Raw genomic sequence first — 26,744 nt, forward strand, 5'->3', positions numbered from 1 at the left:
TAATTTCAAAATAATTTAAGTTATAAAAATAAGTTTTTTAAAATGAAAATTTAGTTAAGTCAAAATTAATTCACGTTTTCTCTCATGAATAAAAAATAGTTAAGGAAGTAAATAGTAAAATAAAATATTTATAAGAAGATTGAGGATATTTAACTATCATAAATATTATATATTTATTTCATTCGTAAAAAAAAATAATAAATTGAATTAATTTTATTTATAAACTTTTAACTAAAGATTGATAATTCAATAATATTAAATTTTAAATAATTTTTTGATTAAATTCAAAAAATTTATTGATATTATTATCTATTAAGAAATAGGAAAATATTTTTTTAATATTTTTAAAAGTTAATCTATTAACAAAAGAATATCACCATAAAGGGTTGTTAAATTTAAATAGTTAAATAGTGATATAATCTAATACAATTAAATATTTTAAATTATATTAATTATTTAAATATTTAATTAAAAATTTTAAGTTTAAAAAATGCATTTATTAAAATAATTAATTTCGTTTTTAGAAACATTTTTACTTTGAGATATATTGTTTGTTTGTTTAACGTGATATTAAGTTTTTATAAAAAAAAATATTGAGTCAATTTAAAATACAAAAAAGACTTGAGGTAAATTTTATTTATTTGTTTCTTGGTCAAATTTTTTAACAAAATCATATTATTTTTTAATAAATTAAATAATACTTTTATCATAAATTTTTGGAGTTAAGATTTTAATTCATTTTTGGCCTTTAAAGTGCAAATAGAACAAGATATAAAATATATATTTGTATTTTAATATCGTTATTTTGCATTAAAGTATAATTTTTATAATATTGCTAAAACTTGCTTTTATTTTTAAAGGTTTCTCACTTGAAAGAACCGAAAGATCTGAGTCTAAGACCATCAACAACGGAGGTGTCTTCTTCGGTGTTGGTCCAGTAGTTTCTGAGGATTTGTAAGTCTTCAGCCTTGGTGATATCTAATTGCTTGAGGTCGTGATATTCGAAAGAAGGATTTTCGTTCATTTGAGGAGGAATGGTGGCACCCATGAACAACCAGACACCAGAGATTTCGAGGTTGGGTTCTTCACCGTAGATAGAGTAGGTACCGAAAGCGACCTTTCTAGCGGGGTCACATCTTTAGAGGAAATTGTTCTTCATGTTGTTGAAGAGATAGAGGACTTGACCATCACCAGTGTACTTTTGGTAGTGTAAGTGGTAGATGCACATGGTCTTGGCGTCGAAGTTTTCAACTAAGTTTTAGATGGCTTCTTCTTTGTTCTTGGCGTTGACGTAGAGGGTCTTGTAGTCATACAAGTTCCAGCCGCTAGCGGGTTGTTCTTCCTTTTCTTCTTCTTCAACCTTTTCTTCCTTCTTCTTGGGAGCTTCCTTGGGCTTGGGGGCTTCCTTAGCCTTGGCAGCTTCCTTCTTCTTGTTGTCCTTAGCTTCAGCAGCGGGGGCAGCAACAGTTTAGAATTCAGAGGTGGCGAAGTGGGGTCTTCCGTGATACTTGGTGAATTCGGGGAGTTGAGCAACTCTAACGAAGTATTCAACAACCTTAGCAATAGGCTTCTTTTGTTCGCCAGAGATGGTAACTCTGAAAGCGAGGTTTAAGAAAGTAGCGAGTTGGATATCAGCAATAGTGAGGTTTTCACCAGCTAAGTACTTGTGGTGGGTGAGTCTTTCGTTTAAGATTCTCAAGACGCTGAAGGTTTCTTATTTAGCAGCCTTGAGGACTTCCTTGTCAGCAGGCTTGAAACCGAAAATAGCGTAAAGGGTGGTGGTCAAAGAGGGTAATAATTCAGTAACGGCCATATCTAAGTATTAGTCAACCAAAGCAGCTTCGTGTTGGTTAGCACCGTAGAGCTTACCAGCAGTTCTGGCGAGGTGTCTAGCGATGGCATTAGATTCGTAGACGGGACCTTCGGGGGTAATAAGGACGGGAACCTTACCTAAGGGGTTCTTTTGCTTGAATTCGGGGGTCTTGGTGGCAGCGTATTCAGTGTGAACGAGTTCGAGCTTAACACCGACTAATTCAGCGATGGTGAGGAGCATGTTAGCTCTGAAGTTACCAGCGGGGGCGAGTAATTGGTAGGTCATTTCTAGCTATTTTTATTTTAACTTTTCTTTTAAAATTTAAGGATATTTTAATTATTAATAATAATTATCTGTAGAAGCAAAATCGATCTAATTTAATATGCAAAAATTAGATAATTAAATATATATTTTCACTTGTTTTCCTTTCAAATTACTTCATTCAAAAAGCATCTCGAAAGCTTATTTATACCGATTAATTAAAATAAAAAAGTAAAATCACACACATATTTTAATAATTAGTCAAGCAGATAAACAAATAAATAGAAAGAAAGATAGGTAGGCATGAAGACCGTCATAGAATAAAAAAGTGGGGGTCTATCTATATATCTAACTAACTAACTAGCAATATATTATTTTCTTTTTACTTTTAAATTTGTTTGCATTTTTTTAAGTTTTAACTCCTAACAAATTAATTAAAATTTACTTCATTTTTGCAAAAAAAGATATTCTCTACATTTTTATTATTAAAAATATCTTTCTTTCGTTCTAAATTACGAATTCTCATTATTTTTAGAACAGTCTATCAGGAAAAATAGAAGATAGAAACAATTAAAATATAAATTTAGTTTGAAACATTCTTTAACAACTATTCATTTTTAACTTTGATCATTTAAATTATTTTTGGATTTTTTTCATTTTATACCTTGATTTTATATCAAATTTTAGTTGTTATTTTATTTTTTTGATAAAAAATATTTACTTAAATGAAGCAACTATCAATTATATTAATAAAAAAAAAACTTAATTTATTAATTTATTTAACATTATTAGATAATCTAAAAATAGTTTAAATTTAAAAAAAAAATATTTTTTATAGTAATTTGAGAATTAAATTATTTAGCACAATATATTTTTTTATAATTTTTAATGCATTTTAAGTTATAAAAAAAACACCAAAAAAAGATTCTAAATTTTTCTCTTTATTTTGCAAACAATATCAAATACTGATTTTGATATGTGTGGAAATAGCTTATTAAACTTGAATTATTTCTATTGAGTAGAGGTTTATTTTAAAGACTTTAAAATCAAATAATTAAATTGAAGTAGTAAATTAGAGAGTATATTTTGTATAATTACTCAAGTAAATGTTTAGATATTTATACAAGGATAAAAACCCTTTGGCAGGATTAGTAAAAAGATAGTACATGTATTATAAATGGGAATAGCAGGGTTATATATAGGCTCTTCTAGCCAGAACTAGAATAAATAATTTAAATGGTATTTAAGATCCCATAGATAAAGCTTATGAAGAAGTTAATCTTCTAGAAATAGATGAGCATTACTAATTAGCTAAGTCTGATCATGTTGAATAAGTTTATAAACAACTAAACGTTCTCAATAAATTAACTTTGGGAGAATCAGATATAATTTTAAATAAAAAATATGAAGAGCTATCAAAAATGACATAAATTATTGATCCAGATAAATTTCCAATTTTTTCGTTGATAGAAACAATTGATACACATGAAATAGTAAGTATATGGGATTATAAAAGCAAAGACCTACTTCCTAAAATTAAAAAATAACTAGGGTTCACTTTATAGGTCAAGGATAGCTCGTTAGAACATCATTCTGCTGGTGAAGGAGTATTCCTTAATTGTGCAGATGGTCTTTCTGTTATTCCAACAGGTAGCTTTTTAGGTTTTTTAGGAGGTGTAGTGTATGATTCTTTAACAGATTACAATAATTCTAATTCATCAGATAAACTACCTGACACTTACATTCATAGATTTGATAATACAGTCATTGATTTTGCTTAAAAAATTCCATATCCATTTATTTATGGTAATTCAATTAAAGATTACATCTTCTTAATGAGCCAGAGAAAAGAAAGTGAAAAAGTCCATATAAAAGAAGTTCCTTCTAACTTTATTAATCCTTTTTCTATCGGTCATAAGATTAATCATCCACCAAAATTCTCCTCTCCTAATGTTATTTTCCTCGATATTTATATTCCCATGCATTTCTTTAGTGAATCTTTTATCAAGTTTTTCCCTTTCATAAGAGCTGACTCTCCTAAGCAATCCTCTTTGATTTCAAAAAAAGGTGAGAAAAATTTTGTTCAAAAGAAAAAATTTTAACTTTAGAATTAATTTAATTTTATTAAATAATTAAAATTTAAAACTTTTTAAACAGATAAAATAGATTAAAATGTGGATCATTTTCATGGCATAGGTATATTTGCTTTAAGAGATATTTATGATGGCGAGGAGCTTTTTGTTGATTATTTTGATTGCAATTTTTATGATGTTGACAATACTCCTGATTGGCTAGTTCGTCCTCCTCCTTTAGATCCTTAATATACAAAATAAGAATTTGAATATGGATTTTCTATGTTGGCTAAGTTAATTGATAGATTTATTTTAAGTAAACAACTTTCTGTTTATGAGCAATTTGCTAGAAAAGTATCTCATGATCCTTCGAAAGAAGATCTAGAAGAGAAAACAAAACTCTTAAAAAATTATCCTAAATAATTTAAGAAATATTTTTAAAATTACGAAAACGATGGAGTTGAAGAGGGTTACTTTGCAAAAAAGATACAGTAAAAATAAAAGCAGCAAATTAAAAACAAAGACTGAGATATATTTTTTTATTTAATGCAAATAATTTTTCTGGCTGGATAGGATGGGTTTTTAATCAATATTGAATCTATCAATAATCTATTTAAAGAAAAATAAAAAAGTGAAAAACAATTAAATATTCTTTAAATAACTTAGATAAAACCAAATAAATATTTATAAATAATTTAGTTGGCTAAGCAACAAACCATTTAAATAAATTAATTAATTTTAATTAAAAAAACATTTACTTTGAAAAAAGGCTTAAAAATGATATTTTAATTTGTTTGTAATATTATATTAATATAATTTCAATAAAAAATTTGTAAGTTTAGATAACTAATCTTTCATTTATTTTTCTAACTGTATTTTTATATGAAAATAAAATAAAATCACATTAAATTATTATTAAAAATAATAATATTAAATAAATATCTATTTCATTTTAATTTCTAAGATGGAGTTTATAAATAAATTACTGTAATTATTCTAGAGATAACCATTGCTCAGAAATAAACCCTGTTATAGCGAAGCCCAGACAGATTTGTTGGTAATTAACTTAATTAGGTGGATTTATTGAATTTCTCTAATTAAGTTAATTTATATATTTTTAAAGGGTTTATAGAATTATGTTAAATTATGAATAATTAATTATCTCAGATTGATTTAGTACAACACATATAATATTAATCAAAAATATTTAAAAGCATTTTATAAAATTTATATATTTTTAAATTTCCAAATTTTAAATATTTAACTAAATTTAAAAAATTTAATGAACAAACTTATATACAATTAAAGCATTTTAAAATTTAAGCCCTTTTCAAACTAGCTGAAAATAAATAAACTTATTTTGTTTAAGCCCTGCTCTAAGTAAGCGATTAAGTAATATTTTTAATTCAAATATATGGGGTTATATAGAATAATTAATTACTGTAATTAGTTACTGAGAAAAATATTTATCTGCTTTTAATGTTATTTAATAAATTTTGAAATAAAATGCTAAATAATTAAAGTCAATTAATTTAATAAAAAAAAATATTTTTACACAGATTCTTTACAAAACTCAAAAGCAATATTTTAAAAATAACATTCAATAAAAAAATATTTCAGATTTGCATGAATTTATAATTAATTTTAACTAAATTCTCTAATTTTCAATTTTAAAATTAATTTGCTTTAATGAAATTCAATGAAATCTTGAATAAAAAAAATTATTTTATTCTTGAAATTCAGTTATTTTCCAAAATATAAATTTGAAACTAAAAAGTTTGATAATAATTAAAATGTGAATTCATTTTTTATTTATTTCTTTTCAAATAGTTCTCTTTATTAGAAGCTAATTATTTATTTTGCCTTTTGAATTGAAATTAAAAGTACTATTTTAGTTTTTATTTTGTGATGATTTAAAAATTTTAGGGATAACCTTATTAATTAATTGGTAACATCTCTCGAAATAAATAAAATTATCAAGGGTTCAAAACTCACTGAAGAAATAAATTATAAATAAACAAATAATTAAACCACAATTACTTCAATTCTGTTAATTGCTCTAAATCAATTGATAGAAAGTAAGAGTGGTAAATTAAAAATTGCCACCTAAGAAGATAGAATAATTAATTTACCTACCTTCAAACGAGGGAATTGACAATCTTATTTTTATCAAATAAAATACAATGGTATTAGTTAGTATTCATTCTTATTTTTAATACCTACTAAAGCTTTAATGAAAATATAAAAGACCTTTAAATATATTATTAATAAATTAGTTATAGTTAGTTTATCAAATAAATTTTATATTGAATTAAACTTTTTTTAAGCATTTACTAATACTCGAAGTGATTGATAAATAAATTAAGTACTTTTTTAAATTTCAATATAAATAATATTTATTTATTTATTAAAAGGTTTATTTTAAACAATTATAATAATTTACATTTGATTAAAATTTTATTGTTTTTATTTTTAAAATGTACTACATTTTAAATCAAACTTAAGTAGCTTTCTCTACGTTAGTTTTAATCTATATTTGAGATATTTCTAAGTCCCAAACTATTCCGCAGGAAAGATAAAATATTAAAAATACTACAAACATACTGTTAGCTACTAAGTAGCCTAGCCAAACACCAACCACGCAGTCACTTAATGAATTTGCTAAAAATATGCTAGTAGGAATACCAACAGCATAGAAAAAGACATAATGAAGGACAGTCTCAAGTTTGTGTTTTTGGAGTGATTTTAGAATAGCTAATAAACTATTCAAGCAATTATCTACAAAAAGCAAATAAATGTAAATATTGCAATATTCAATGAAGTAATCTAATACTTTTTAATCATTCTAAATAAATATCTTAGCTACATACACCTAGATATTTAAAAGTAAGAATATCTCTAATAGCGATATGATCAAAGCTGCAACTGTTCCCAAAATAGCCCCATTAATTGCTTTATTCACAAATCCTTTCTCAACATAATTTTTTACTCCTTGATAAATCTATTTAATTATTAAATTTTAAGGCATTTTTTTAAATTTAACAAATGGCTTTTGAAATTCATTTAAATTAATTTTATTTTTAATTTTATTGAAAAATTGAAGTTAATTTTGCTTAAAAAAAGATGTGTTGGTTGAGTGAGGATAATTAAATATTATCAATAATTTAATAAATTACACTTGATGATATTCCTTAAGAGACATAAAAATTAATGAAAGCAAGTGTGGTAACAATTAGATGACCTTAAATTTATTGAGTTTAAATTCCCAAAATGCAAAGACAAATTGTGAGAATATCATAGTTAAATGTTTCTATATAATAAAAAAGGGCTAGATTGATAGTGTTTAGCATCATTTCAACTAATTCATCTAGTGTAGAGAAAAAAAAATCAACTAGTCTATTATTTAAATCTTATAATCCGAAGGTGTACTTATAAAGCATCCATGCCATTGTAAGATCAGCTGCTCCTTTAGCAAAACCTGCTATTTATATGGAAAAAGTTCCTTGTATGGTAAATGGTAAGCAAATAGATAAATGGATTAAAGAACTCCAGAGAGGTATTCTAAGTGGAGTTTATCTAATATCCAAAGCACTTAATAAACACTAAAAGTTTTCATATACCATACTAAAAAATAAAGATGGAAATAAATAACAAATGTACTCATGAGCTCTGAATACTATTTCTTCTTTGTATTCTATATGATCTAATAAAAAATTAATTATATCAGGAGCAAAAAGGTATAAGAACAGCATTATCAAAATGCTGAATATTGTATTTAGTTATAATTAAATATGTAATAATCTTCCTATTTCCCTTTAATCTTATTTATGTATTTTAGAGCACAAAAGCTCAAAAAATGCATTAGCTAAAGCTTAGATAGGATATTATCCTAAAATACAAAAAACCATGTAACCAATTGCAACTGAAATCATAATTTGAGGAGAAAAATTTGGACTTAAGTCATCTTCCTATAAAATATAAATTTAAAATAATTAGTTTAATTTTGACTTTTTTTATTACAAATTTATTTATTTTTTTTCAAAGTAATTTTTGTTCTTAAAATTAAAGAAATTGCTCATATAATTAAAAAGTATTTATTTTTGTATATCATTTTTGTTTGTTACATATCGTATTTCAACTTATTTTTAACTTAAAAAAGACTGATCAAACGTAATTCGAAAGGCACTCGATTAAATATTATAAATATATAATTATTTCAAAGCTATTTATTAAATAAATTACTCTGATAATTAAAAAATATTTATTTTTGTGAGAGTATAATAATTGTTGGTAGTCTATCATATTCAGTTTTTTTGATTTTAAATAAGACTGATCATAAGAATTTGAATAATTCTTGATTCAATAATATTTTATGATTAGACTTTGAAGAAGATTTATTGAATAGAAATTAATTATTTTACAGTACTAATTAATTTATTAGATAGAATTACTATATTTTTTTGTTTTAATCTCTATCTATATGGTTACTTTTTTGCATATTTATAATTCTTTTGATTTTCGCAGAAATATGAAATATTTTTAAAAAATCTCTTTTGTTTGATCAGCATTTTTAAATTGTAAATTCATTTGGATACAAATTATTTTTAGATGCTTTTTTTTACATTATCTGGCAAAAAAACGCAAAAATCTAACCCTTAGTTTTTAATAATCATCTTATTATTTGTAAATATATTTAAAGATCTTTAATTTTGAAATAATTCTTAAATTCTCAAAATAAAATTCACGCTTTCGATTTTATCTCCCTAAAAAGTATTTAATTTTTGCTATTTTTTGAATTATAATCAAATTTGCTTTAGAATATTTAAAAAATATTTTCTCATATATGCTGTTGATAAATATATTATATGATTACATCAACTTAATAGTGACCAATAAAATAGATGTTTAATAGTGCAGGACTATGTTTAAGGAGTTAAATAATTGCCCAATGACTTGCCCACCTCATTTAAAATGTAAATTAATTCACTAAAATAGATAAAGAATTCTGAAAGAAACTTTCATCATCACTTGCTTCGAACATTCCAGGCTTTTATATATAATGCTCATTTGTAACTATATTTTATACATCTTATGGTCTTTCTAATAACTCTAAGGTGAGACTTGGTCTTATTGTGTTTTGTTAGTTAAACATGATAAATTCAATATGACGCTTCTTGACAATTAGTAAGACTATAAGCTATATTGATAAAATATTCCTTGCTATCTTTCTTCTAATTTTGCTAGCTAGCTTGTTGATTTTTTGGTTATTAAAAATTTTTTGATTTTCTGGTTTTGACTGAAATTAAATTAAGTAATTTAACACAAATTTACAATATCTAAACAGCAATATTAAGAAGAAGAAATAAGTGAATTATTAAAAATTAAATAGCTAATTTTTAATTAAGTTTTACTAATAATAAATAATGGTTTTTAAGTATCATTTTTAAATTATTTATGCAATAAATATGTAAATTTTTTTATTTTATTATTTATACATAATCAATAAAATTACAATCATAATTTACTGATTTTTTCTTTTTGGAATAGAATAAAAGATATTCATCAAAAAATTTAGATAATTTGATAAAACTATGAAAAAAATAATAAATTTAAAACAAAAAATTTTAAATTAATATTTTTAAATCCTTAAAAAAAAATTATTTTAATTCATATTAAATATTTTTGAATAGAAAATAAATAATATTTATTCAATGATTATCAAATATGTTATTTTCTTTTTACTACAATTATGGAAATTTCTTCATCTCTAACAAGACTTGAATTCTTTATAAATCAAATCAAAGTAAATATATCAGAAGTATATAAAAAAATCAAAGCTTCCAAATGGATATGAAAATAAAACCAAACTATGTTGGAATAATTATGACATTTTATAGAAATATTAATATAAAATTTACTTAATAAATTGTAAAATAAACAATTATATAAATAAATAATTGTATATTAATTGTTAGTAAAAAATAATAATTTGTTTAATTTTTTTACTTTTTTTACTTTTTTGAATTTAAATGATTTTAATTAATATTTATTTAATGAAAACAATTTTTTTATAATCTAAATAAAATTTATTTTGTTTACTTTTTAAACTATCTCATAAAGTTATGTCTTTTATCATCTATTTTAATTTATCCAATTACTCAGGTTAATCCTTAAATCCGAGCTCAAAAAGATTATTAAAATGCTAAGGAAATGATGCCTATATTTTTAATACTCCCTCTTCCACTTATACCTCTCCTAAATTGTTACAAGCAATTTGACTTGAACTATTTTTTGATAAACGATTGCATAATTCTTAGTTGTTTATAAATGTTTGATAACAGTGAAGGAAAATAGATTAGTCTTTATTGTATTAGAATAAGCTTTCTTGATGATTTTTATCAAAGTATCTAGCATCTCCTACGATAGGAGTTTTAGATATTTCACTTAAATGAACTCTAATTTAGTGTTTTCTTCCTTCTTAAATCCTTATTTTCAATAGCGAGAAATCGCCCCAGTCTTTAATGTAATCCTAAGTATTCAAACATAAATAATTAAATTATAGTAATTCAAAATTTATAAAGTAATTACATGCTCGGAATTAATTATTTTTGCAGCAAGGTTTTTGTCTTCCATTTTAAACTAAGCTAGAACTTGATAGTGAGTGTGAGCAGATTTTGAATTTTCGTCTATTATATTTGAAACAATAGCCCTTTATTTGGACTAAGAATATTCGATAGGAGCATTAATCATAGCTTTAAAATTTTTTGGAGAATTTCTTACTAAAGCAATATAATATTTATTAATATTTGATTTATCATTAAACAAATTTCCATAAATTTTAGCTATTTATTAATTCTTCGGAACCATCAAAACGCCAGAAGTTACTTTATCTAATCTATGAGCAACTAAATATTTTTAATTTGTTTAATTTATTAAATACTATTAACCCATAGTGACTAAATTTAGCGATACATCTTAACCACCTTAGCAGGATACTCCATTTGCTTTATTTAGAATAATTATATTTTTATTTTCATAAATAATCATTTACTTGAATTTATCTATTTGACTTTAATCCAATTTAATTTCATTTTATTCTTGTTTTTAGCTATTTTAAATTTACTCTTTTTTTTCTACAAATGAAAAAGGAATTCGGATAATATCACCTTCTTTTAAAATGTAATCTGGATTTTTGTGTTTCGACAGGTCTTGTACATCTTTAACAAAAATCTCTTTTTTTCTAAGACAAATTTATAAGCTAGTCCAAGGTATTCCGTAATGTTCCTTTAAGTATTTATCAAGCCTCATGTTACTAATTTATGAATTTACATTAATATCCTGATAAAATGGTTTTTTTTTTGTATTTTCGATATTATTTAAAGAGCAAAAATAATATCTACTTATTTATCTAAAAATTCTTTGCATAGAAAGAGATTCTACTTCTTTTAATTCAATATATTTAATAATTTTGATATAAATAATTGATAAAGGTTTATTCAAAGGAATTCTAATACTATAACCCTCTCAAACATTCCAGATACAAATATCAATTCAATATTTTTAACAAGCTAATTAATTTATTCTACACAAAAATCAACAATATTCTATTTTTTAAAAAAATATTTTTATTTTAAGAAGGTTTTAAATTGTTTAAATTTACATTTTTAATTCTATCCTTAGCTACTAATTTAAAATCTAATCCAATAAAAATAAATTTTGTAAGAAACAAATAGTGTTAATTTTATAATTTAAGTTTAAGAGAGAATTTTTTTAATACAATAATTTTACACAAAAAATTTAAATTTATAAAAAAAAATAAATTCAATTTAAAGCAATTGTTTAAAATAAAATAGAATTTTTTAGATAAATTTAGAAAATTTAAAAGTTATTTGGTAAATTTAACCCAAAAAATTAAATTTGAAGGTAAATTCATTCATGATATTTATCAACATAAATTTATGAGAATGTATTTTTAATAATATTTTTTTAGTCGTTTAAAATTTCAATTTGTAAATTTATTTACTTATTTATGATTGTAATTATTAAATTCTAAAAGATATGTGGGATGTATTAAATAATTAATATTTATATGTGTGTGCATTGATATTTAATAAAGATTTTCAAAAGGATTATAAGTATAGTAGTGAATACCGTACAATTAATTTTTATTCTTTTGGCAGATATATTAAATTCACCAATTATATTCAATCTTTAGAAATTTAACTATCATTCACTAAAATTAAAATTCAGTCAAAAAAATTAATTATATTTGTGCAAATTAAACAATTATCAACTTATTGAACTTACATTTTAGATAAGAGGAAAGCTATTTATTTCAATTTTTGTGATTAGTTAAAATGGAGGAAGCTTAGTAGCAAATAGAAGACTTAAAAAATGAGTTATAAAAAAAGGACAAAAATTTGAAGGATATGACATAAAAGATTGAGAAGTAAAACATTTGATAGATTCATTTTATAGATAGATAGATTATAATAAAAAATAATTAATTCTCGAATAAACTTAATGATTAAAAAATTAATAATTAATACAGATTCTAGCAGGATAGTTAAGAAATGGAGTAGATGCTTGAGGAGGAAATCAAAATAAAAGAAGAAGAAATTGAAAAATTATAGTAGGAGTTAGAAGAAAAAGAGGAAGAAATTTAATAACTCAAGGTAAATATTTGTTAAAAATATATTAAGGGTATAATATTTCTACTTACGATCATAAATAGTCTGGATAGTAGGATACAGGTGATTAAAATGTAAAGCTAGAAGAGCTAGAAAAGCAGATAGAGTAAAACAACGAAGTTATTTCAAGTTTAAACGATTTGATTAGCAAGTAGATATTTTTAGTGATATTAAAAAGTCATTCATCAAATATTGCAAATTAAATAGAAACGAAGAGAAACATAAAGCAGAAATAGAGCAGTTGAAAAAGAATTTGAATGAATCATCTAAAAATTCATAGAATTAAAAGGAGTAAACATTTCTTTTTAATACTTGTTTTAAATTTTTTCTTTATTTAAGACTAGAATAACAAATAGAAGAGCTTAAATAAAATATAAGTCTTCTTTAAACATAGGTCTAGCATACATAATAAAAAGAATAAGAATATAAAGACTAAATAGATAATTCATCTAGAGAAATAAAAAATCTTCAATAGTAATTGAAAGAAGCAAGTAAAAATGTAGGAGTAGAATAGGAGTAATAGAATTTTAATTTAGATTGAAATATTTCAATTAAAACATTTTGTTAACGTTATATGATATTTCAATTGAAAAAGTGTTTAAGTTATAAGTGAATAATAATATTATTAATTAATAGGTTAGAAAAACTGAAAAATGAGTTAAAAGATTCCTAAAGTTTATTGCAAAAATAGAAAGAAGAAAACAATTAAGCTAATCAGGCTATCTCTGCTATGAAAGAGGAAATCAATAGTAAAGAGAAAGCTACAGAAAGTCTTAGTTTGCAGATAAAAGAATAGATATAAAATAGCCAAAAACAGTAAAATTTAAATAAAAATACTTTTATTCTAAAATTAAATTAAAAAGGGAAAAAGAGCTTTAAATAAAAATTCAACAACTTGAGAGTGAAATAATAAATTCAAATGCTAAGAAACAAGAGTTTAAAACATTATTAGAATCAAATAATTTATAGATATAAAATAATAAATCTGAACTTTAGAAAAAAGAAGAACACATTCATAGTCTATAGGAAAAATATGATTAGTTATTAAGTTAATTATAGATTCTATAGAATGACACATCTAAGTCTGATTAGTAATAAAATATGCTTTATTTTAACTTTTCTAAAATTATTTAAATTAATGAAGATTAAAAAAGATGTAAAATTTACTTGAAGAGAAATAGAATGAGATCAACAAAATCTAATAAGATAAAAAAGATCTTGAAACAAAAGTAGAAAATTTAAATAAAAATATTGACAATATTTCAATTCAGCTAAATGAATTGAAAAATGAGTTTGCATAGAGAGAATAAGGTTATTAAAGTTAAATTTCATCTTAAAGCTAAGAGGCATAAAAAAACAAAGAAATTATCTAAAAAAAAGAAGAACAAATTATTGAATTAAGCCAAAAATAAATTTAGATTTAGAATTAATTGTAAGTGCTTTAAAATGATACATCTAAATCAGATTAGTAAAATATTTATCATAAAACTATTTTATTAATAATTAATTTATTAATTTATATTTTTTCAGACTTAAATAGGTTTAAAGCACTTTATTTGAAAAAGAAAATTAACTAAACTAAGCTTTAGAAGTATAGAAAGAGTTATAAGCAAAAATTTAAGATGAGAAAAAACTTATAGAAAATATTTAAAAAGAAGCTGACCAACTTAAAAAGACGTTAAATGATAAAGAATTCAATCACAAAAATTCTTTAGAATTAAAAGATTAAGAAATACAACTTAAGTAAGCTGAAATTCAAAAGAAAGAACAATAAATTGAAGACTTACTAAATAAGTAAAACTAAATTCAAGCATAACTGTAACTAATGTAGAATGACACATCTAAATCTGATTAGTAATTTTTAAATATAATTTATTCAAATTTAAAATTTAAACTGTTTAATAAAAAGATTAAAATAGTTATAGCATTTGCTTTAAGAAAGATAAGATTAAATAGATTAAATTCAACAAAGTAAAAGGGATCTTGAGTTATAAATAACGAATTTAAATAACAAAATTAACTAATTTGAACAAAAGTGTAAAGATCTAGACTTATAAATTAATAGTTTAAATCAAGAAAACTAAAAGAAGTAAGTATAAATAGAGGAAAATAAAAAGGAGCTTGAGAATAAGCAATAAATTTTTAAAAGTTAAACTGAACTACAATAAAAAGAAATAAAGGAAAGCAAAGCAGAAATTTAAAAAAAACAAGAAATAATTTAAGAACTTCAAAATAAAGAAAAATAGTTGTAAAGTTAATTATAAATCATGTAAAATGACACATCAAAATCAGATTAGTAAAAATTTTCAACCAAATTACTTTAATTTATTTTGAATCTTTATATTAGGTTGTAGTAATTGCATAAATTGTTAGAAGAAAGGTAAAATGAAATTAGTCAAGTTTAAGAGAATAAGAAAGACATAGAACAAAGACTGGCTACTTTGACGAAAGATTATGAAACTAAGCAAGTTGAATTCGACGAAACAAAGAAATAGCTAAGCGATAAAGAATAATAAAATAAATAAGAGTAATTTTTATCAAATGAAGTTTATTTAAGAATTTCAAGCTAATTTTGTATAATAAAGAATTTAAAAGCTGAGTATAAAGGTTATAGGATATGAAAAAGATCTTACTAATTTATAGTCTAAGTGCCAAAGTTACTACGAAGAGAACTAGTAAAAGACTTTAAAGCTAAAAGAATATGAAAAGAAAGTGCTTGATTCTTAGAACATTTCTTAGGAAAAAATATTGAAAATGGAGGAGATATAAAAACATTGTTAATAACTTTAAAAGTAATATGAAGAATAGGTGTAAAATGAGTAAAAGAAATTATCTCAGTAAAAGGAGAAGTTTGAAGAACAATAATAAATGTAAATAAATTTAATTTTATTTTGTTTAATTTAGATATTTTAATTTTAATAAAGGCTAGAAATAGAAAGAGACCAACTTAGAGAGTAAATTAAAAATTTCACTGTTCAGCATGAGTAATCGATTCTTTAACTTAATGAAAAAGAAGAGGAAGTTGACTAGTAAATTCTGAGAATATTTCTATTTAGTTGCTAACTTTAATTTTAAAAAATAGATTTAAGCTTTTACTTAAGTAATTAACTGAGGAGAAAGAAAGAGAAGCTGCAAAAATTAAAACTCAAATTTAGGGAATGTAAAATAAAATTGATCAAGGAAGAGATGAATTGATAAAGAAAGAAAATTTAATCTAAGATTTAAGGCAAGAAATCTATTCCAAATAATCTACTATTGATAGTTTGCAGACAACTATTGGAGAGAATTAAAATGAAGCTGAATAAAAAAATTAATTGATTATTAATAGTTTAAAATAAGATTTGGAGAGAAAATAAAAAGAAGTTCAGATTCTAAATACATAATTCGAATAGTATAAAATTATATATAATTTAATTTATTTAGTTATTTATATTTTTTGTTACAATATTAGGTTCAAATAAGATTCTGAAGACTTAGAACAGTAATTGTAAGATATGGTAAAGAGCAAAGAAGATGAAATTACTGAGCTGAATGAATAAATTAACAAATTAAACCATTAGGCAATCACAAGCTAGCATAAAGAAAATGAGCTATAAAAAATATAATAAGAAAAAGATAGAATTCAAGATTAATTGGATCTAGCAAATAAAAAAATTCAAGAGTAAATTTAGATAATAAAATCATTTTTTAAATTTTATTAAATTAATAACAGACTTAAAAATAATATGTAAATCAATTCAAGCTATTATGACAGAAATATTTAAGATGTTAAAGACTAGCATCAAAAAGAAATCTCGTCCTTAAATAATTAAATTTCTGAATTCCAGAAAATGATCAAGGAGCTATAAGATAAAATTAACTCAAATGAAGGTTAACAAAACCAAGAAAATAAGTAAAATTAAGAGTAATTAGATTTAGAAATCGAAAAAAATATCCTCTTAGAATGTTAAATAGAAGAGTTGTAAAATAATATCAAAAACCTATAAAGGTAAAAAAATATTTTCTTTTTTTTTTTATTTATTTATAAATACAAATCAAACTAGAATTTAATTTAATGTAAAAAAGTAATTTTTTTAATTCAAATATTCTTTTAGTTTTTAAATAAATAAACTGGTCTTTTTAAATTTTAGCAGTAAAATTGGATCATTAAAATCCATCTCTAAATATGAAATAATTACATAAAATAAAAAATATATTTATATAAATAAAATTGTAACTTTAGGGAAAAAGAAGACTTGTAACTATAGGTTTTAACTTAGATTCATTAAGATAAAACAGAAGAGGTGAACAGGTTGCAATAAGAATTAGAGTAAAAATTAATATATAAATGGAATAAACAAATTTTACCTTATAAAATAGAGAGGCAAATAACAAAATTGAGTAGTTTGACAACGAACTCTCTACTGTCCTCATTTAATCTTAGAAATAGTTATTAGAAAACTCAAATCTTAAGGATAAAGTGCAATCGTTAGAGAAGAGAATGTAATATTTTTATACAAAAATAAAAATAATTATTTACTTAATAAATTTAGAGGAGAGCAATCTAAAGATTATAAAAATTAAAATGACAGAGGTAAAAAGATATCTTCAGACATATAAGAAAAATAGTCTGCATAAATAAGAGAAAAAGACTAAGAAATTTTGAAGCTCAAAAAGCAAGTTCATAGTTTAGAAGATTAAGTTAAAAACTTAGAATTCAAAATAAAAAAAGAACAAACTAATGGATCTAATTCACATTAGAAATAAATTGAAGTATATCAGGCAAATTAAAAGGATTTAGAATTAAAGGTAAATTTTGTATAGCTATTTTTTGTTTGTAGTTAGAGTTTTAAGCTGTTTAAATATTACTGAGAATTCAAAGGATATATATTATTTTTTGGATTATTTACATTGGATAAATATTTTCAAAAGATAGATTTGAAATAAAATTAAAAAATAACAATCACTTAATTATAATATTTTTATTATATTTGAAAATAGGTTGAGTTTCTCATTGAAGAAAATAGAAATTTGTAGCAAAAATTAGATGCTATCACAGAAGATTTATTTGAACAGTTAAAGGACACTAGATTTGCCAATATTCAACAGTTAAAATAAGTTATTGAGCTAGAAATAGTAAAAAAAACAGGATCTTTTGGTTTTAAACTTAATTTTGCAAGTTTATATTGTAAAGTCCCTCGTCTTTTTACCTCTCCTTTCTTAGAAATAAAATAAAAGTAAAAATTTATCAAATGAAATACAATTTAATTACGTTTTTAAAAAAAGTAAATCAGTGCTAATGTCAAGAAATAGTAAAAATGGATTTGAAAAGTCTTTAGGACAAGATAAATTTTAGTTTGATGATATTATGCTTGATTTAAAAAATGTGGAACCCACTCTTAGCAAAGTAATTCAAAAAAATCGTTAATTAAGTGTTTTTATTTTATTTTACATTGATAAAGATATATTTAGATGGAGATGATTACCAATTTTTTGATAGAAGCCACCTTATCTTAATTTATGGATAGAAAAAGACAAATAAAAAAATATTGTTTTATTAAATTATGGACAGGTTTTTGCTAATCCTTTAAAATTATATTTCAAATTTCATTGGTTAAATCGAAAATCTTTAGTTAGATATTTCGTACTCTGAAAGATTCTTATTACCTAGCTGTATTGAGGGAAATGTTTTGTTTGAATTAATAACTAATATTTCAAGTGAATTCGAAGATGTAAAATAATTCATTTTATCATTTTTGTTAATTGACTAAAATTTTACTTTAAAAAAAATAGATGAAAAATCATGGATCAATTAAAGATATTGAATTAATAATTCAAAAAATTAAGCTTCACCTTTTAAATAAAGTATATTAAAAATTTAAATAACAATTATTTTTAATGTATTATAATTATTATAGAAAGATACAATTAATAGAGGATCTAAATCATATCCTAAAGTGAGAGAATTTTATATAAGAATACTGCTGAATGACCAAGAAAAGTATTTTAGATTACTTAGCTCAAGCAAATTAAAGAATTGTAACATAGAAGATAATCTTATTGATATTGTCAAAGAAGTAATTTATTCAAAGTTTTTTATAATAATATTTCAATTTATTTATTGAAAATTAGATATGTGGAATAAGTAAAAAAGTTATTAATGACCCAATTGAAGATCTTAAAAATCCTTTAAATAATATTAACATTATTTTTTCTCTCTCACCATAAGTCTAATTTTATTCTTAATGCAAAACAACTCTTTGCTTGCTATAAAAAATTCAATAAAAAACTAACTTGGATAAACAGATATCTAAAAAAGTAGTATCAGGTAGAATATTTACTTTTAATTATCAAACTCTATGATTTTAGGGGTTTAATGATATCTTTTTATATTTAAAGATTTTAACAGTGCTTCTCCTACAAAGTACAGTTCAAATGGTCAGAATGGATTTTCTCCTGTGATGCAAAGATCAACTCCACCTAATTCAAATACCTTCAAAAAATAATTAAGTATTGTTCCACAAATTAAAAAATTTGATGTAAATTTTTTAACTTTTTATGTTCATGTTTTACATGAAGAAGTATTTGTTATTATCATTATTTTAATAGTTTTTATTGTTATTTTATTAGGACAGTAAATTGGCTTTTAAACATGAAGAACTCAAAAAATTTGTAAGTTCATAATTTTTTAAAAGTAATAAATAATAAATATAAATTTATTTAATGAAAAAGAATGAACTCTTAGTCAGAGAAAATCAAGATTTAAAATAGAAAAAATATGAATAAACAAAGGTAATTGAAATGCTAATGAATAACCTAAAAGAAATCAGGTAATAAATGTCAATCAACTAGAACACTAAAAGAGTAAATTATTTGTATATACATCATTTAAGGATAATAAATATTTAATAACCAAAGAAAAAATACTTGAAGAGAACACCAACACTTCTTACATTTGAGAAAACTAGCAGAATTATAAATAATACTTTAAATAAAGCCCACATTATTTCCCCATCTGGTCAGCCTACAAGATAGTTTTTAGAATCTCAAGGAGATATTGGAAGAACTATAGAGAATCATTTTGAATAAGAAGCTGAAGATAACGAATAGTTTGAGGATTACAATGAAGAAGACTAAGACTAAAATCACGAAGACAATATTTAAAATGATTAAGTAAATTTTATTAAATTTTAAAGTATGTTATTTTAATTTATACTTAAAATAATATAATAGAACAATTAGAGTCATTACTCAAACAGATTAAACCATAGTATAAATAAATTAAACTTAACTAATACATCAGGGATCAGATTCCGTCAAGATACAAACCCTGATGATTTTATTTGATTATTAATATTTTAAATTATTTTGTAAATAAATTTATTTCTTACTCTGTATTTAATCTCCTGTAATTTATTATTAAAAATAAAATAGTTATTAAACTTATTTATTATTATTTTATAGCCAATAATTTTATTATAAGATGTATTATTTGTTTTCTGAAAAAGATTTTATATTTTTTAATAATTTGTACTATCTATCTACTTAATTTACTCTTTAGTATTTTAAGTTAACAAAAAAGTAAAATTAGAATTTTTTCTTAGAAAACAACTTAGACAAATAATGTATTTATCAATAAGATTGTATGAATATTGCTTGATGAATAATAATATTTTAGCAAAATTTTAATAATTTATAAAGCAAATATTTTAGCTGAATATATTATGCTAAATACTAATTAAAAATATTATGAATAAAAAATCTACAGCAAACTTATTTAGCAAAATTATGAATCATAAAATAAATAGAGACATTTATTCTACAATTTTAAAAATATATAAAAATAAATTTAGCTATTCTATAGCCAATTTAGACTGTAAATTCTAATAATTAAATATCCACAGCTACTTCTTTTCCAGAAAGGAAATAAATTAAATAATTTAGTAATGACGTTTATTAAAAATTTTTTTGAAAAATTTAATGTTATATATAAAATAAAAATACATTTATTATAGTCATGTAATATTTTATTTTAAATCTGATCAGAGAATTTAAGAGACAGATATACCAAGTCCATAAAGATAGCCTGAGGTGGATTAAATGCATATCTAAACACCATCATTTTAAATTAAATAATCACCGAGATTGCAAGTGTTAACGTCTAAACTAGAAACAGAAGTCATCCATATATATTTAGACTCCTGCTTTACATATACATTTAAGCTCCACTTAGAGGTATCAACCATATATTTAACAATAAAACTTTTAGTTAAGTCTTAAATGAAGATAGGTTCCAAATTGAAGTAGCAAGGAATGTACTCTTAATTATGATAAATTCTATTGATGAATCTGAAATTAATTTAGCCAGTTAATCCAACTGCAAAAGTATTCAAAGACTCATTTTAGTCAGAAGTATAAGTTGTACCATCTAATATTGCAATGGGATTATCACTTAATGTATTTTAGCATTAAGTTGTTTATGGTATTCCATTTTAGTTTCCTAATGTTGATAATTGGAACACACCTATTTGAGACATGCAACTATTCAAATTGTTTACATTTAAAGCACAGTTAAGTGAAGGCACAACTAGATTTGAAGAAATAACATTCTGAGGTTTTCCTGTTAGAGAACCATCTCTATCTACAACAATTAAATTTCTTAGCTGATCGTTAATTGTTGGATTGAAAAGTTAAGTACTTTAATTGATATCAGATTTCAGGTTTAAGATATCAATAATAAAGGCTCCTTGTCTAAAGTATTAGCCCATTTAGTCTGCATACTAAATTAATTATTAAGTATTAATGAATCCTTACAATTCGAAATTTTGGATAATTGATTAGAAGAAGTTATAAGCATTATCATTTAATTAGAGTACTGGTTAATTTTTAGCAGGCTTTGAATTTGTGTTTGCAACCACAAAGAATTTAGTTTTATTTGATGAGTCTGGGGCAAAAGCGAATTTATCATTTTGTTAGCTTGTTAACATAGATGCTTAATTTCTTATTAAGTATTACCTTAAATCTAAAACTGAAAATGCTAAATCATTAGTTTAAATCATCTGAGGGAACATATTTTAAGTGAATGAATTGGTGGAGAAGCAAATGTTTTAGTCTGCTTAAACTGTTTAAACATATTGCTAGGAGAAGCAATAATTTGAAGAAACTATAAGATTGTTAGCGTATTTTGAGGTTTATTGAGAATAATTTATGATACCAGCTTGCAAATAGTTGTTGATAAAGACAGAAGAATCAACTGATAAGGTGTTTATTGGTTGACTTAAAATAACGAAGTTATTTTAGAAATTGGAGGAAATCAAAAATGGACTGTTAGAAATAGAAATCACACTATTCTATATGTTTTATGAGTTTATTTGCACCTGTGAATCAGTAGGTTTACTATTAATAACAACAAAAGAATTCATGATAATATTAGCTTCCAAAGAGTTTGAACTTTCTATTCTGGCGTTGTAAATATTTTTAAATGAGCATGAATTTAATTTAATACTTAAGTTTCTATCGCTTTAAACAACAGGAACTTAAATATTAAATTAACGAACACTTCCATTCTACTGGGTATGGGTTTCAATAGTATTGGTATGGGTATATTAGGCAGGAGTTGCAACAGTGATCAAGTTTCCTTTAACAGATTAAATAACAAATTCTTCATTTACTTCGTCAAGAGATGTGGCTAAAACCATAATTTTGTTGCCTGGCTAAAGATTAATTGAGCTATCAGCAACTTCAATAACACTTGATTAAGCATTCAAAGCACTCTTGAGCTTGTAGTTATATGATTGAACATTCTTACCATAAGCATTTAAATTGGTACAACCACTATCAATAACAATATTAACATTAGAATTTATATTCTATTAGGATGAGCCAAAACTAATGCTTCCAAGACCATCAATTTGTTGAATGTGGATGTTTAGGTCTCTAGAAGAGATAATAATGAGTTAGCCATCAACATATATTTTATTAAAATTAATTTAGTTTCCTGTGTATAAGCCAACATCAAGAGTTAAGTTTAAGTTATATGGAACAAACAAGGTTTGTTAATCTAAAAATTAGTTCTTCAACAGTCTAACTTGGTATTAGTCACTGAAATCGATTTTCAAGTTAACGTGAGTTAATAGTAAAGCTGATTCATTTCCGATAAGAATTTAAGTTTTGTCAAAACCATCTAATAGAGTGTCTTGTCTTTTAACTTATAATCCTCTTCTAAAAGTGTATTAACTGACATCTTCTGGAAGCTTATAGTTAGCTTTTTATCCTGAAATGCATGTAATTTAAGTATTACTTAAACTTGTAACTTAACAACTAACTCCGAAAAGTGTGACTTAAGTAGTTTAAACAGTGTTGCTATTTGCTAAAAAGTTATTTCCTGTAATTACAACTTATTCGCCTCCATTTGCAGAAAGAGTTTATGGTTGAATATCTTGAACGTAAATTCTTTGCTTTTGAGGGGTTACAGCATTTTTGAATTACTATAGGAAATAAGTTGTCCTAGTAAATCCTACCTATAAATTAGGATTGACATCAATCTAAGGGCTCTAGTTAGGCTCTTTCAAAAAAGAGTTAATAAAATCTTAATTTAAAAAAAATTAGATGTACTCATATTAAGATTAAGTTGCAAATGTAAGATCAGTCTCAGCAATATAAATATCGCAAGTACTTTAAGCTGTTGATAATCTTTGGGTAATTGTTGGGAAATAAAAGCTATAGACATTTCCTTTCTATTAAAAGGGTAAAACTTAGTAGATGTCGAGACCTTTAAAGTATGAACTTATTTAATCATTATATCCATTTGGACACATAACATTCATGGTATACACAAATTTAGTACTCGGTTGACTGATTTAGAATTGTAAAATATCTCCAGTTTTTACATTTTGGGTTTATGTTAACTTAGTAATTTGTACCTAAATCAAATACATAGCACTGGAACCACCATAATATTGAGCAACACCTTGATTTGTGTAAGCAACAAAACTGATATCAGTATAGTTTGAACTGAATCTTAAATACTTGAAAGTATTGGCACTCTCTTAGATTAATTGGTCAACTATTTTTGCTTAGAAATCCTAAACAACTAATGATTGAACTGTAAGATTAGGATATTAAGCATTTGGCATTAGTTTCATTTAGAAGAACTTGCTATCCGTTGGGTGAATTTTTATGCTAAAACTGACCATAATTTAATCTTGTTAACTTAAAAATGTAATAGGATTGCTGAGGTAATTTTATCCATCAATATTCAGTTAAGTAATTTTGGTTGGAGCTTAGGATAAGCTATGATCAAAAGTTCCTTAAATGTAGAAGACATTATTCATAATTAATAAATTGAAGTCTGAGAGAGATCCTGAATCAAGCTAAAGCTAAATTTAAGATTTTTTAGAAAGCCCTTAAACTGAACCATATAATTAAAATTCACCATATCTTGAAACATAGAGAGTCTTATCAGGATTGAGGCCAAATAAATAGTTAAGGATATATCCGATTTAGAAGTTTTGAGGTTGAGTTGATCCGTTCTAACCAACGTAAATAACAAGTTGAGTTAGTTAACTACTGATATCATTTGGGATGATAAAAGTAAGTCCTTAATTATTTTAAGAGAAAAGAACATTTGTTGATCCAATATAGAGCAAAGTTGTAATACCTTAAGCAAATAAGTTTTAACCAGTAATTTGAACAATATCACTTCTGAAGAACTTATTAGTTGCAGATTTAATACTGGTGATGATTGGCTATTAAGCAATATTAATGAACTTAAACAATATATTACTAGGGTTATCGGTAGTAGAAACAAGATTACCACTCTTGATAACAACATTAACTTATTAGTTTACCAGGTTTAAAGCAGGTTATGTTACACATTATATCTAAGTGTCAGTAGAAGTTAAAACTGTGCATTAAATGTTCCCTATGAAAACTTACATCAAAGAAGAATAATAACTGAAATTTGAGCCATTGATAGTTAAAAGAACACCTCCTTGATTGGAGCCTTAATTAGGAGAGATAGAATCAATCTTAACTCTTATATTAATAGTGTTATATGAAACTATAACAATTCCACTAGACAAAGTAATTCTTCCTTAAAATACACCGGAGTAGCCTTAATTAAAATTGATTTAAATAAATTTTATTAAAAATTTGGTGAAAAGTTTATTTAATTACCTCCATTAAATAAAGCTAAAATGCTATTTGAACTTGCTTAGAGGAATTAAAGATTTATGCTCTAAGAACTATTGAATAATTCGATTTTCACAACATCTTAGGGTGAAGAGAGACCGGAGAAAGTAATGTGAGACCCTGATATGAAAGAGGTTTCTGTAGGAGTAATAGTTAGAGTAGGATTCTAAAGGAATCTATCTGAGTTTCTTAATAATCCTTGAATGATTGAAAGATTGTTATTGTTGTTGCTATTATCAAGAAGCAATTAAGCTATTCATTTTTAAATATTGAGTTAATAAATAAATTTAAAAGTAGAATTTTATGTTACCTTGAGTTTAAATTGATAGGATAAATCCTAGCAAAATAATTGAAATTATTTTTTTATTCATTTTTAAACTTTTATTTTTATATTAATTATAATTATTTATTTACCCAATCGAAGAGCTTAGTATTTAAGCAAATAAACAGTATATGGAAAGTCTTTATTTTATTATAAGTATCTTATTACCTACTTTTGAAGTGTTATGAACTGTAATTTACCTTATGTTTAAATTTGCTATTTTTTACCATAAATAGTATTTTATAAAATAATCTATTTTTCCTTAACATTTATCATATATCAAATTCCTACAAATTTCTTATCATTTCTAAAAAGTAATTACTAATTTCTGATGACAATTTTTATCTTTTTGTTCAAAAATAGTTAAACATCATACAAAAATACTCAAAATAGAACTCCATAAGCATGTATAGTCAAACAAGTAATTTCTACTTAAGATTCAATTCAGAGTTAAATTGTGTGACTTAAAATAAAGTCAGGGTTAAACTTAAAAATTAAAAAATGTAAATGTAAATAATAAAAAAAAACATATTTTTGCAACTAAGTATTTATTTTTTAATTACACTTTTTTTACAAAACAATAATGAAATAAAATGTTCTTTTCAAAAGACAATAATAATTAATTTAAAGAGATACCTTATGAATCTCTAATAGAATTTAGATTTTTTATTTAATAATAAAATTTAATTCTAGTTCCTTATATAGTATACTTGATTAGAAGGATAATATAAATAGCTTTGTCTTATTGGTATAAATATTTTATGGATTTTCCTTGGTTTCAAGTTCTAGAAATTAATCTGAAAAATTCTGATTTGAGTGATTTTTGGTAAAATGAGTCTTTTTTGAATTAGATTTTATTTCATTTGTGATAATCAGAAGCTAAATAAAATTAAATAGAAAATAAAGGTAAGCATAAAACCAAAATTAAATTTTTACCATAAATTAAATTATTTATTAAATAACCACCAATAAATGGTATTTGAATTTGTAATATTCATTATAAAATAGCTGAAAATTTATTTTTTGGATTTTTCACAATTGTATTTTTATAAATGATAGTTCATCTATTAAAAGTACCATAATGTCTGAAAAGAAATTCCCTAATTAAGTCAAATTTTAACCTCAGTACTTGTTTATAAGTTCATTATTATAAATAGGATCTAGTTATGAAGGAGCTAAATATGAATATTTTATGGTATCTAAAGGATAATTTATTGAATTTAAATTAAGATTACTCTTTATTAGTTACAAGTGCTATTTTATGTGGAAAATAAAAAGTAAAGCAAGTAAATATTTTCATCATAATTTTTATTTATTACCATCAAAATTAAATTGCTTGAATTAACAAATATTTTTATCTGATGATTATTAATCAAGTATTTCACTTTTAATTGGATAAAAATGACCAATAAATT

General features: G+C 23.3%; 6 protein-coding genes across 6 annotated transcripts; 2 read left to right on the top strand and 4 right to left on the bottom strand. All coding sequences in view use genetic code 6, as the record gives it.

Annotated features, from left to right (window-relative positions):
• Positions 1–865: 865 nt before the first annotated feature.
• On the bottom strand, positions 866–2,098 carry TTHERM_00402120 (glutathione S-transferase; the record flags this gene model as incomplete). The annotated part of the gene is made up of 1 exon (XM_001014085.3): positions 866–2,098. One exon carries the CDS (start codon positions 2,096–2,098, stop codon positions 866–868), a length of 1,233 nt encoding a protein of 410 aa, XP_001014085.1.
• Positions 2,099–3,180: 1,082 nt separating this feature from the next.
• On the top strand, positions 3,181–4,674 carry TTHERM_00402130 (hypothetical protein; the record flags this gene model as incomplete). The annotated part of the gene is made up of 2 exons (XM_001014086.2): positions 3,181–4,141; positions 4,232–4,674. 2 exons carry the CDS (start codon positions 3,181–3,183, stop codon positions 4,672–4,674), a joined length of 1,404 nt encoding a protein of 467 aa, XP_001014086.2.
• A 1,780-nt stretch (positions 4,675–6,454) lies between these two features.
• Positions 6,455–9,453, bottom strand: TTHERM_00402140 (RNA pseudouridylate synthase family protein). The gene is made up of 3 exons (XM_001014087.2): positions 9,020–9,453; positions 7,323–8,114; positions 6,455–7,147 (listed from the first exon to the last, which is right to left on the bottom strand). The coding sequence occupies exons 1-3, from the start codon at positions 9,296–9,298 to the stop codon at positions 6,641–6,643; spliced, it is 1,578 nt and encodes a 525-aa protein (XP_001014087.2). The 5' UTR covers positions 9,299–9,453; the 3' UTR covers positions 6,455–6,640.
• A 729-nt stretch (positions 9,454–10,182) lies between these two features.
• TTHERM_000402149 (RNA pseudouridine synthase) lies at positions 10,183–11,601 on the bottom strand. Its single transcript, XM_012797233.1, has 2 exons — positions 10,735–11,601; positions 10,183–10,675 (listed from the first exon to the last, which is right to left on the bottom strand). Exons 1-2 carry the CDS (start codon positions 11,569–11,571, stop codon positions 10,259–10,261), a joined length of 1,254 nt encoding a protein of 417 aa, XP_012652687.1. The 5' UTR covers positions 11,572–11,601; the 3' UTR covers positions 10,183–10,258.
• A 902-nt stretch (positions 11,602–12,503) lies between these two features.
• On the top strand, positions 12,504–20,162 carry TTHERM_00402150 (hypothetical protein; the record flags this gene model as incomplete). The annotated part of the gene is made up of 30 exons (XM_001014088.2): positions 12,504–12,595; positions 12,698–12,821; positions 12,881–12,987; positions 13,044–13,127; positions 13,176–13,352; positions 13,473–13,652; positions 13,700–13,927; positions 13,981–14,304; positions 14,367–14,690; positions 14,746–15,132; positions 15,184–15,363; positions 15,422–15,706; positions 15,761–15,865; positions 15,919–16,227; positions 16,288–16,497; positions 16,549–16,824; positions 17,059–17,145; positions 17,196–17,318; positions 17,369–17,624; positions 17,817–18,052; positions 18,102–18,222; positions 18,278–18,547; positions 18,609–18,680; positions 18,734–18,892; positions 18,948–19,143; positions 19,215–19,354; positions 19,446–19,487; positions 19,548–19,679; positions 19,734–19,988; positions 20,049–20,162. The coding sequence occupies 30 exons, from the start codon at positions 12,504–12,506 to the stop codon at positions 20,160–20,162; spliced, it is 5,595 nt and encodes a 1,864-aa protein (XP_001014088.2).
• A 695-nt stretch (positions 20,163–20,857) lies between these two features.
• TTHERM_00402160 (IPT/TIG domain protein) lies at positions 20,858–25,378 on the bottom strand (the record flags this gene model as incomplete). The annotated part of the gene is made up of 3 exons (XM_001014089.2): positions 20,858–24,930; positions 24,993–25,259; positions 25,318–25,378. 3 exons carry the CDS (start codon positions 25,376–25,378, stop codon positions 20,858–20,860), a joined length of 4,401 nt encoding a protein of 1,466 aa, XP_001014089.2.
• Between the last annotated feature and the right edge of the window lie 1,366 nt (positions 25,379–26,744).

The sequence above is a fragment of the Tetrahymena thermophila genome, assembly GCF_000189635.1.
Source record: "Tetrahymena thermophila SB210 genomic scaffold scf_8254666, whole genome shotgun sequence".
Classification (NCBI taxonomy): Eukaryota; Ciliophora; class Oligohymenophorea; order Hymenostomatida; family Tetrahymenidae; genus Tetrahymena; species Tetrahymena thermophila.